Here is a 12,579-nt window from a genome sequence, read left to right as displayed (position 1 = left end):
AAGGCATCCACCACCACACCCAGCTGTGAAGCAGTCTTGGCAGTCAACAGAAGAAGCAAAGGATATATGACTTAAAGGATATAAAGCCTAAAATCATATCCCAGCCAAGTCATGTTGCTAGTTCCTGTATTATTTGCAGCATACTGTTAGTTGGGCATTGCAGTAGTATTCGGTATGATGGACCGCAGCTCTTTCAGAATACTCCTGTAATCACTTCAATCTCATATTCAGCCCAGCCCTTAGTTTTAAGGAAATAGGAAATTGCCTTCAAATACAGAAATGCCTGATTCTCTATGAAGCTACACACTTAAGCTACAATTACTGCTACAGTTGGTTTCTGAGCCAGTGTCTCTAACCCAGGCTGGCACTGCGCTTCTCTAAAGCTGAGAAGGACCTTGAACTTCCTATCCCACTTCCCAGGTGCTAGGTAGGATTACAGGTCTGCACGACCGACCATGCTGTTCATGAAGCCTTGGGATCAAAGCCAGGGCCTTGTGGATGCTAGGGAAATGCTAGCAACTGAGCTGCATTCCTAGCCCCTCAGACTTTTTCATAGAAAATTTGAGTTTAGTTTTGTGGTAGCATCCATCTCTGACTGGCCTGGGAATTATTCAGAAGAGGCAGATCTCACAGCTATTACATACCATGCTCAGAAATCATAAAATCCCTGTGAACATCCAGGCAAAGATATGCAAATCCAAGGGATTGAAGTTGTGAGGGTTTTGAGTGTTTCAAATAAGCTCATTGAGTAACAAATTACTGGGAGTTTTTTTAATTAATTTTTTGATGTTTCATTTTAATGTAATGATTCAACTATGTTTTCTAACTTAATAGTTTCAATTTCCTCATGTGTTAAAATCTGACCCACTCTATGCACATGTGCATACAGACACTCAACATGCAATAGAAAACATTACAGCAGCAGAGAAGGGAGAGTGGGGGTGTGGCACAGTTGGTGAGTGTCTTCCTAAGGTGTGCAATGCCCTGACTTTGCTTTCTAGCCAGTACTTGTAATACCAGCACTTGAGAAACAGAGGGAAGAAAGCAAAAAAGTTCAAGACCATCTTCATCTACCAAGAGAGTCTGAGGGCAGTCCAGAGTACAAGAGACTCAGAGTTAGGAGTGAGCTGGCTCAGTGGGTTACAGCACTTGCTGCTAAGCATGAAGGCCTGAGTTGAGTCCCAGAACCCATCTGCTAGAGTGACTGAAGAATGATAGAAGACCAGGTCTTACTGGTTGTCCACTGATCTCCATGCACAGCGCGGCACATGCACACCTACACATAGCACACACACAAAACAAATAGATATGAAAAAAATACATAATACATTTTTATATAATTGACTGAGAAATTCATGTTGTGCATCTAAAATGGTCTCTAACACAAAGAGCATTTCTAATTGTTAGGGAGATAGAAATATGAAAAAGCAAATATAATTTCAATATGTAAGTTAAATCTTAAGTAAATATTGAAATAGAAGCTAAATCCTAAGGCACACAGCAGCTGAGGAACTGAAAGTAATGGAGAGACTAGAAATCCATTCTGAGCATGTCAGCTCAGTGGCATAAAAACTCTAAAAATTAACATGTAAGCTGATCTAGTGATGCTCATCAAGTATTGTCAGGGAACTCAGTGAGCCAGCGTGAATGTCTTTACTTAGGATCCCTGTCAGTCATCTCCTAAGTTAGCCGAACGCTGAAAGAACAGAGTTTTTTCATGAGAAGTTCTAAGCAGATACCAGCTGTCCTTTCCTGTGGAGTTCTCAGTAGAATGAGTAGCAGACATAGCAGTAAGATGAGATTCCAACTTCTCAGTCTAGAGAAAGGGCAAGGCCAGCAACTGCAAGAGCAGGGAGCCCGTGATCACTAACTGGAAAACCACCTCAGCAGCTGGTGGGTGTGTGGCTGCTGGAACCCTGGAAGATGCCACCCCTTCATTTACCTTCTCGTGTTTTGGGTTGTTTTGCTTTCTGAGACAGTACCTCTTTATAGCCCAGGCTGGCCTCACACTCTGGTCCATTAACTCCCAAGTGGTTCCTCACACCTTCATTCTATCTTAGGCTGAGTAATGACATTACTCATTTTTCCATTCTTTTTCTGGTTCTTATTCTCCTGGACACCCAGAAAGTAAACTTACTGGAAAACCAGAAGGAATGTGATGGCATCTGCTTAGGAAATAAACAGATTTATCCTGGTTTCTGATTGCTTCAGCAGTGAGAGGACGATGGACCTAGTGCTGGAGATGTGCAACACCAACTCTATCCACTGGTGTGGGATCTCAGGACGACAGCTGGGGAAGCTGCACCCCAGCTCCTCGCTCTGCCTGGCCCTGACTCTCCTGTCCTCAGTACAGGGGCTCCAGGTTCGTCCTCTTCAGTAATTTCAACAGGCTGGGTTAAGTCATCATTCCTGATAGCTCTATTTTCCATGGTAATTATCAATAAGTGAACACTGGGGTGCATCTCATATTCTCTCTCTCTCTCTCTAGAGTGTCTCTGGCTTAAGACTCACTGACACATTTTTAAAGAGAACATATGAGTATGATGACATTGCACAAGTCTGCGTGGTCTCGGCAGCCGTGGAGGTGGAAGCCTAAAGAAAATTCCTAGTGTCAAACTTCTTGTTTAATCACAGAAATGCTCTCCGTATTTTATCAGCTTTGTGCAATGATCAGTAGCAAAAATAAGCATATGTTATTTAAATTTGTTTCCTGTAAAACAGTTAAATATTAAATGTTTGTTGTAAAAACACTAGTGTTTTTTTTAAATTGGATATTTTCTTTATTTACATTTCAAATGTTATCCCCTTTCCTGGTTTCCCTGCCTCCTGGAAACAAAAAAACACTAGTTTTATCTTGTAAATTATATTCTAAAAGAACAAAACATTTCTGTATTTTCTATACATATTTTATGTCCTTTAAGATAACTGTCAATTTTTGTTTGTTTGTTTGTTTGAGACAGGGTTTCTCTGTGTAGCCCTGGCTGTCCTGGAACTCACTCTGTAGACCAGGCTGGCCTCGACTCAGAAATTTCCCTGCCTCTGCCTCCCAAGTGCTGTGATTAAAGGCGTGTGCCACCACCACCCCCGCCCCCAGCAACTGTCATTTTCTTTTTTTCAACAAGCTCATCTTTGAGGCTTTTTGTCTAGCAAGTATATAAAAAGCAGTCAGCAAACCTTGTTGTAAAGGGCTGGGTATAGGGCTGGGTATCAGATGTCTTCCGCTCTGTGGACAATGAACTCTGCCGTCTGAGTAGACTAGCAGGTGTATCCATGGTTGATGGCACCTGCTTGCTAAGGCCCCTGGGCTACATCCTAACTCTGTCTGCAAGACACCATTTGTCTTAGGATTATCCAATTTTGATAATATTTAATATAGAAATTTAGTTGAACTAATCATAGTCAGCTGCGGTCTCTTACCTAGGTGCTTAGTCAATAAAAGAGAGACCTGTTTGAAACAATTCAGGTCTCCTTCCTGCAACCTGATTATTTCATAACTCAAAAAGGATAAACCTTTTTAGTTGTTTTCAAAATCAATGTCTGGGTGCATGTCTGTCTTAGTGGACACATACCAACACACATTAACAGATACTCAAGAGCAGGCCAGGATTGATTAACTCAATTAACTTTCAACAATGTTAGTAATTATTTAGCTTTAACCTAAAGAGTGTTTTCCCCACTGAAGAATAAAGAGCTTATTTTCATAAAATACATTTAAATGATTCCAACTTCATATCTGACTTTTAAATCTCTACCATGTACTAATATAAAAGGTTTATTTGTCCATTTAATCACAGCCATTTGGGGGCTGGAGAGATGGCTCAGAGGGTAAGAGCACTGACTGCTCTTCCAGAGGTCCTGAATTCAATTCCCAGCAATCACATGGTAGTTCACAACCATCTGTAGTGGGCATCCTATGACCTCTTCTGGTGTGCCTGAAGACAGTGACAGTGTACCCACATATATGAAATAAATACATTAAATAAATAAGTAAATTACTCTTTACAATGGAAGACTGCATTAAATCAAAGACAAAACTTGTTTTCTTAAATGCATAATTATTTATTGCCATGACAAATTGTTTGGTCCAAAATGAAAGGTATATTCAGAAGACTTGCCCCACATATTAGTTATGATTGATGAATGTCTGTGCAAAACACAATACAAGCAGTGAGAACTGAGGTCCGTTCCTTTAGGATGACAGACTGGTCAAGTATTTATCAGCATCTTCTTGTGACTGAACCACTGTTCCATTCAGTCAGAATGTACAACTTACTCTGCTCTGTTCTTTGAGTTACACAGTCCCTTCTGTGTATAAACAACATAGCTGTGTACTACTCATACTTTAAATAAAGGATAGGTAATGCCATCTTTGAAAGGATCTGAGTCAACTATTATAAAAAAACTAGATTGACAATTTGATACAGTAAATGAAAATTCCATTTCCATAAGAAGGACACGTTGGATTTTGCATAGCACGGTAACAGCTTCAGCTACTCCAGTGAAATGGATTCATGGAAGTCAGGCCTTCCTAATTACAGTGTATGGAAGTATTCAGGGCCCTGTTTCTCTTAGCAAGTGTATTTCCTAGACAAGGGGAAGAATACCAGGGAAATGGGAAGCAACATCTGGCTGTCTATTCCTTCCCAAAGGAACAGAACTAGAAATATGAAGTGGAAGATCCACTCGTTGCTGTATTTCACATAAGAAAAACTGCCTTCAGCAAGGGGCGTTAGCATGTGAAACTGTTCCAAAGCTGTTAATTCTCACCAGAGTATTACTGCTCAAATGAGTTGGGGACTGTTTCTTCCTCGTCTGTTTTCCAAAAAAGTTATAAAGAAGGGATAGCATTCTCTCCTAAGACCACTGAAATAATCTGAGCCTTATTTTTTTTTTCCTGGAAGGTACTGAAATTTTTTTAACAGAGACAGACCTATTCAGCTTATCTTCTTCACAAAGATTTGTTTCCCAAAGTTGTTAAATAGAAAGATCCAGAGCAAGTCATGAGGTCTTCTAATCATCCGTTTTGTTGTTGTTTGGGTTGTTTTGTTTTCTACTGGGGTGTTTTGGGTTTTGTTTTTTGTTTTTGAGACAGGGTTCATGTAGCCCAGGCTAGCATCATACTCACTGTGTAGCCAAGAGTGATGCTGAATTCCTGGCCCTGACTCTTCCTCCCGCATGCTGGGGCTCCAGGTGCACACCACCATTCCTAGGGAAGGGGCAAGCAGGGCTCCACACATACATGCTGGGCAAGCACTACCGACTGATCTGTGTTCCTAGTGCCTCTGGTTGTCCTTTAACAGCACAGCTCCAGGATCTGTTCCGTGGTGCATCTACTCTTTGTTCCTACTTGTTTCCTTTCTAATGCAGTGATGGGATGGGAACCCTGGTTTCATACTAGACGGCACTCCATCACTTTCATCTCTCCTGTTGTTAATTTGTGTTTTCTGTTTCCTAGTTGATACACCAAGGATTCACCAATTTTATTGAACTAAAAGCATGTTCTAGGATTATCAACATTGGATTACTGGTTTTTACTTAAGTGTCAGTTTTTTCATTTTCTTTGATCATAGTTTGAACTTTAATGCAACCAATGAGTGCTTCTCTCTGCAAAGAACACACTAGATGCTGAATGGAACAGCTTACACAACACAGTTGGACATCAGAGGCCCTCCTATTTAAGCCCTGCTCTCTACCAGAACTGTGTTTCTCATTTGTCCCCGGGAGCCTGAACCCAGGTGCTAGCTGACTATTTGAGGACAGACCTCTGACCTCTGTTATTCTAAAGTTGAGTCCTAACTGCACAGTGTACTGTTTAAAATGGTAATTTAAGCCAAGCATGATGATATGACCCTAAACCTGAATTTGTAATTAATTCCCCTCACTTGATGTTTATAGTGAAATTACAGAACCACTGTCTCAGAAAAAGGCAAAAAAAGAAAAGGTTAGTTTTGAAACCTCAAGATACTAAACACACAGCTTTGAGAACAGTATGGAAGGCCTCACCCCCCCCCCCCATTAATTTTAAATTGCTTCCTTTTTCACCTTTCCCTCAGCACTTGTAATTACACACCAGCCCCGTTCAACCAAGTTTTTGGTTAATAAGCCAATTCCGTTTGAAATGAGCTTTCTCATCCATCGGTGCACCAAGTGCCCCCATTAATAGCTCATGTCATTTCTTCCTACTAACCACGTTCCAGATGCATAGTGTGGCATCCAATTTAAAATAAGATATTTGAAGTCTCCTGTAATGTTTAAATTGCAATAAATTAAAGCGTAAGAACTGACATGCCAAGCCAAACTGCACCAAAGGATTACACAAATGAGCAATGTTAGAGATAGATGCTTCTGTTAGCCATCAAATAATGGTAAAGTAAAAATAATCATCATCATCATCGTCTTTGATAGGCACATAATTAAATTCCACTTAGGAAACCCATAACCTGGGACACGTCAGTGGCTTCTTTAAATGTAACTAGATACTGCCCTAGGTAAGCTTACCTGCAGTGAAATTGTGACAGTTAAGCTGTGATAATTAAATGGAGCAGTTGTGTCACTGACCTGACCAGCATCATTAAGGATTTCTAAGTATGTTTTGTTATGTACTTAACTGGCCATGCGAATGCTATCAACACGAAGCTACAGACAAGGTTAGTTAAAAATCTATGAAGAAAACCTGAGCGTATTACCTTTGCTTTCTGTACATTCACAGTATCTTCAAAGCGTCACTTGCGATAGACACGTGTCACTGATGGTAGCACATGCCAACGCTTCTCTCCTGACGTGCTGCCAAGCACATTTCTTCTAAACTGGCATCGCCCCTCTTGAGACCACTGCCTAGGGAAACCTGCAGCTAAAGAACTTTCCAATAAATAGCCCTACTATTCAATAAATATACTCTGTACTAAGTCTAATATACAAATACGATGATAAAAGTTTTAAAATGGGTAGACCCTTGTTCCAAGGCTGTATTTGCCCTTAACAAGGCCACTGATCATTGCTTTCCAAAGGAGTCAAGATTATGTTCAATTCTGTTTGTGGTAAACTATTATCTAAACAGATGTATTCTCTCAGGTTTACACAGGAGACTTTCCTCCTTATTTTCAGACATGTGTAGGGTGGTTTTTGTTACTTTGTTTCTGGCTATTATCTACAAGTGTACAGGTCAGAATGTTTGTACTGGGCGAGGGTCCTGGGCAAATCAGGAGTGTTCTTCCGTACTGCTGCTGAAGGTTCTGCTCCGGATGTGATTTCTCAGCTGCTCAATGAGTTCCGGATTCTGTTGTTGTATCTGCTGTGCAAACTGCTGCCCCCTGCAGGACAAAAGCAGAATAAACTGGGGACTTTCCAGTCACAGAATACTCTTGCAAAATGAACTGGAGATGCTATAGGCCTTTCAAAGAGAATTTTTCCTATGAACACAAGTTTTAGAGCCATAATATTACCACTGTTCTGCATAGCATTATTACAGGACAGAGAGTTCACAGGGGGTGTATGTACGGTGTATGTCTGTATACATTTCATGTGTGTAGTGGTACACATGAGGACAAGTACACATGTGGAGGTCAAAGGACAACTGTTAGGATTGTTCCTTGGGTGCAGTTCATTTTTGTTTGTTTTAAGACAGGGTTTATTTACTGGCTAGAAAGCTTTGATATAGGCTAGGCTGGCTCACAGGCTTGTAAGCCCCAGGGATCCTCTGTCCCTAGTTTCCCAGCTCTGGAATTACAAGATGTGTCATCACTGCCAGGTTTTCTGTTTTTGGTTTTCAATTTTGTCAGGGGATAGAACTCATGTCGCCCTGGTAGCAAGGCAAGCTCTGCCAACTGACTCATCTCTCCAGCCCAGCCAGAGTTTTTTCTCAGGAAACAGAACATCCTTTGCTTGTCAGCCTCTTGTTGAAGATGAGAAGGAAAACAAAACCCTGAAGATAAACGTTGCCTGCATTGGATGCGATCTACCTGTTCACTGTTTAATCAAAGAGCACTAAAGCATGCTCCTTACAGTATGCCTGAAACACAATGCACCAATCTTCCTAGTTTCTCAGGATAGAACAGAACAACTCCTGGGCTGGGATCCTTAGAGAGGTCAATGAAAAAAGGATTTTTGTTTGTTTGTTTGTTTGTTTGTTTTTCAAGACAGAGTTTTTCTGTGGAGCCATGACTGTCCTGGAACTCACTCTGTAGACCAGGCTGGCCTCAAAAAAGTGAATATTCTATAAGACGAAGTTTTAACATAGGCCTGTGTGTAAGGTTCAATGACAGGACTTCTTTTAAAGGTTCACACACATGCGTGTGTGTGTCTGTGCGTGTGTGTGTGTGTGTGTGTGTGTGACTCTGTGTGTGTGTCTGTTTATATGCACGGTGTGTAAGTGCACAAGCCTAGGCCTGAAGGAATGCCAGGGATCCTCTTCTGTCACTCCCTGTCTTTCCCCAAACCTGAACTTGCATTTTCTTAAGTAGACTGAATGCCAGCAAGTAATCCCCTGGTATCCACCCCTTTGGAGCTATGGCTACAGGTGTGTATGGGATGTTCAGGTTCTTACATTGGTGTTAAGATTATTATTCTCATTATTGTGCAATTAGTGCTCTTAATCTCTGATCTCTCTAGCCCAACAGAACACTTTCCTAGCATGCCTACAGCTCTAGCTTCAGTCCCAACACCTCATTAAACACAGTCATACACAACTTTGAAACAGGATGGTAGAGTATATCTATACTTCCAGCACTAAGGAAGAAGAGGCTAGAAGATCAAGAGTTCAAGACCACCCCCAGCTATGTAGTAAAATAAAGATCAGTGTGGTCTTTATAAAACCCTGCCTCATAGAGGGGTCTGATTGTTCAAGCAGCATGTGTATGGTAGAGGATTGCAAAATCGATCATCAATAGGAGGAGAGGACCTCGGCCCTGTGAAGGTTCTGTGCCCCAGTGTAGGGGAATGCCAGGGCCAGAAAGTGGGAAAGGGCGGGGTGGCAGGCATGGGGAGGGGGGAGGCAACAGGGGTTTGTTTTTGTTTGTTTTTTTTTTGTTTGTTTTTTGGAGGGGAAACTGGGAATGGAGAAATTTGCATATAAATAAAGAAAAAAAATAATATAAAAAAAAAAAAAAACCCTGCCTCAGAAAATAAAGAGTTTAGACAGTCTGTAGAAGCCACCATTGAGGTTCCTTGGGTCTGTTTACTTTTCTCAGTCCTGATGAAACTCCTTTTGTTTCTGTCTCTTTCATTTGGATGCTGGTCAGAAATTATGGAGAATTTTTCTGTTACTCTGGACTTCCCTAGCATTTCTCTAAAACTGGACTCCCCAGCATTTGCCATGTGGCTGACCTCCATGCTGGCTTAACTCAAACAGCAATGGGGTTTTTTTTGAGGGGGGGGGAGTCATTTGTTTGGATTTTTGCTCTAATTTTTCCTTCTCTTTTCCATTCTTCTCTGGGCAGCAGTTGAGATTTATAGCTTGCTTGTCTTGGGGCTTTTTTCCTTTAAACTCTAGTAATAAGTTTATCACAAATTCTTCAGTTTGTGACCTCAACTACATGTATTAAGCATGATAATCATGCCGCTTAAGGACTGCTCTAAAAATTCAACATCCTAGGTGGTGATTGGCTTTGAGAACAAATTAGAAATTGGAACTGTGGCTTCCTATAAACATGTCAGAGGCAGTATCAGACACATATTCAAGATGCAATGTCTTGGGCAATTCTGACAGATAGTAATGTGCTTATGTGTGTGGAGTCAGCTTCTAAGTGCCCCGGAAGCTTGACTGTGTTTCCTAAGTATTCCGAACATCAATAATGTAACACGCAATGTGACCTTAAAACTTATTTTATGCTGGGCAGTGATGGCAAATGCCTTTAATCCCAGCACTTGGGAGACAGAGGCAAGTGGATTTCTGAGTTCGAGGCCAGCCTGGTCTACAGAGTGAGTTCCAGGACAGCCAGGGCTACACAGAGAAACCCTGTCTCTAAAAGCCAAAACCAAAACCAAACCAAAACAAAACAAAACCAAAACAAAAAACCTCATTTTACTTCTTTTGTGGTACTAGGGATTAAATCCAATGAGGGCTCTAGCAATAAAGCACAGGTGTTTTTAAGCCAAGTGTGTGGCCATGTTTGTAATCCCAGAACACTCAGGAAGATCACCTTCAATTGGAAGGCAACATGGGGTACACAGCAAGACTACGTTTCAAAAAACTGATTTTAAAATATGGATCTGCACCTAGTTAATAGATATTTTCAGTAGACATATGACTACCACTTAAATCCCAGAGTAGTTATTAAAGCTTACAAAATTTAAAAAAATAAACTCATTGAATGATTAATTGCTTTACATATGAGATTATGGCTGAGTGGGCATCAATCCTTAGGGACCCTCTGTAAGTGTACAGCAGGGCATCAGTCCTCAGTGACCTTCTGTTAAGTGTAGATGACAGTACTGACATCCCACATGACCCTAAATCCATACTAAAAACAACAAAAATTTAGCTGGACCTCAAAAGACTAAGCTCTTCAGTGGATGTCCTGAGCTCCTGGGACGATAAGACGTGTTTCTCAGCAACTCCAGCAACTTCCTTGTTTTTGTTTTATTTGCTTGCTGGCTTGCTTGCTTGCTTGCTTACTTGCTTGCTTGTTGCAATGGGGTATCATTATGCAGACCTAGCTAGTCTAGAACTCACAGAAGATCCACCTGCTCCTGCTTCCCAAGTGTTGGAATTAAAGGTGTGCATCACCACACCAGGGTTCGCCTACTTTTACTACTAATGACTCCTTTTAAAGATATGCTGGAATGTGAAAATTCTATAGAGATGAAAAAAAGTCTATGAGCATGCATGATTTTCCCCAAAAGAGGAACACAGTCCAGGTCTTCTGCATCCCTACCCTTCACTTTGAAATGCAACTCCAATTTACCAACTTCTTAGAAATGTCGTATGTTTGATTAGGCAAGTCATTTTAACAGGAAACAATTAAAATGAAAGCGGGTGGTGGGGGCTTAGAAACAAACTATTAGGTATCCAGTGCATGCTTGTTGTTTCTGTTAAGTAATTTTGTGCTGGTTAGCTTTTTGTCAATTTGCCACAGTCCTAAGCATATCAAGAAAGAGAGTATCAACTGAGGAATTGCCTTCATCAGATTGGCCTGCAGATAAGTGTGGAATATTTTTCTGATTAGTGATTAATGTGTGATGCTCCAGCACACTGGACGGGGTACCACCCTTGGATGGAGTCCTCGGGTGTACAAGAAAGCAAGCTGAGAGGATCACAGAGAACAAGCCAGCAAGCAGCACTCCTCCATGGTCTCTGCTTTCTTTCCTGCCTCCAGGTTCCTGCCTTGAGTTCTTGCTCTGATTTCCCTTCATGTGTAAATCAAGCTTGTTTTTTTGTAAAGATGTATTTATTATTATATCTAAGTACACTGTAGCTGTCTTCACATGCACAAAGAGGGCATCAGATCTCATTCAGAGATGGTTGTGAGCCATCAGTGATCTTAACCACTGAGCCATCTTTCCAACTGCTGAGCCATTTTTCCAGCCTCTCTGACTTCCCTTCCTGATGGGCTATAATCTCTGAGCTGAAATAAAGCTTTCCCTCCCCCAAGCTGCTTTTGGTCACCTTGTCTTACCAGTTCAATAGATCACAAAGCAGGGCCAACACTCACGCTTGGATAAGGCTAGACAGGTCTGTTAGGCCTCCAACTCCAGCAGCAGGTCCTCCAATGGCATTTGTCATCATCCCTGACATTCTAGGGTAACAAGAAACATAACATGGAGATTAGCGTATATTCCTCATGGGAAGGAAAAGTCAGTGAAATACATCATCAATATCTTCAATGGGATAGAACAAATGTCTAAGTTGATCTTAAGTTCCAAGTGACTAGGATTCAATGCATTTCTATCAATTATGAGATGATATGATTTAATTAGGAGCCTGGCAATGAGAAGGGAAAAGACATAAGGAGCCCTTCATACTTACAGCTGCTGAACTTGAGGGTTCTGCATTAAACTCGCAGCCTATAATTGAAAAATAGTATTTCCCATTAAAATGACAGTAATGCATAGGGATGTTACTAAGATGTTGTAAGGGTGGAGGAATGAAACCTAACGGTGCACATCCCAAACCAGTTGGAATTTTAGTGTGATATACAAAGGAAATGGGATGGTACAAAAGAGAAGGTACTAGAAACTGTAATCAGTGGGGGAAATGAGATTACATACAATTAAATTAGATACACTGATTACTGGAGGGCGTTTGGACTACTTATCAGATCAGTAGGCCAAAAAGGAAAAAGAGAAACTTTAAAACTATAAAGATATAAAACTTAAGAAACACTGCCAAAGAGATGTTTGTGACTGACTGTGCTATGGAGACCAGACCAGCCCTTTCTAGAAGGCAGGAGATGAAGGAAGGCCCCCATGCTTCCTTCACAGAGTAACAGTGGCAGGTTGATAGATCTCAACTCCATGTTAAAGCATGACCAACCCGGTCCTTTTGTTATTTATGTTCTTTATAACCTTCATCAGTTTCTATTTTCATTTTTTTTTTTTTGGCAGTCCTGAGGGTTGAACCTAGGGCTCCTTGAACATATGTTC

General features: G+C 41.1%; 2 protein-coding genes across 8 annotated transcripts in view; one reads left to right on the top strand and one right to left on the bottom strand.

The window, feature by feature from the left end:
• Positions 1-2,750, top strand: part of Trappc13 (trafficking protein particle complex 13) — a 29,356-nt gene extending 26,606 nt beyond the window's left edge. For 2 of the 4 annotated variants that reach the window (XM_031360048.1, XM_031360046.1), the window contains 2 exons: positions 2,215-2,362; positions 2,489-2,744. In XM_031360048.1, the coding sequence (XP_031215908.1) occupies positions 2,215-2,362; positions 2,489-2,596 (256 nt within the window). In that variant the 3' untranslated portion in view covers positions 2,597-2,744. Of the gene's footprint in view, positions 1-2,211; positions 2,363-2,488 lie in introns of all 4 variants that reach the window. The other 2 variants (XM_031360045.1, XM_031360047.1) reach the window with 2 other exon arrangements.
• Positions 2,751-4,038: 1,288 nt separating this feature from the next.
• Positions 4,039-12,579, bottom strand: part of Sgtb (small glutamine rich tetratricopeptide repeat containing beta) — a 39,768-nt gene continuing 31,227 nt past the window's right edge. For 2 of the 4 annotated variants that reach the window (XM_031360145.1, XM_031360144.1), the window contains exons 9-11: positions 11,963-12,000; positions 11,649-11,732; positions 7,191-7,310 (exon numbers count right to left, since the gene is read on the bottom strand). In XM_031360145.1, the coding sequence (XP_031216005.1) occupies positions 7,199-7,310; positions 11,649-11,732; positions 11,963-12,000 (234 nt within the window). In that variant the 3' untranslated portion in view covers positions 7,191-7,198. Of the gene's footprint in view, positions 7,311-11,612; positions 11,733-11,962; positions 12,001-12,579 lie in introns of all 4 variants that reach the window. The other 2 variants (XM_031360143.1, XM_031360146.1) reach the window with 2 other exon arrangements.

This window comes from Mastomys coucha, unplaced genomic scaffold (assembly GCF_008632895.1).
Source record: "Mastomys coucha isolate ucsf_1 unplaced genomic scaffold, UCSF_Mcou_1 pScaffold8, whole genome shotgun sequence".
NCBI classification, from domain to species: domain Eukaryota; kingdom Metazoa; phylum Chordata; class Mammalia; order Rodentia; family Muridae; genus Mastomys; species Mastomys coucha.
This window is presented reverse-complemented; position numbering and strand designations above follow the sequence as displayed.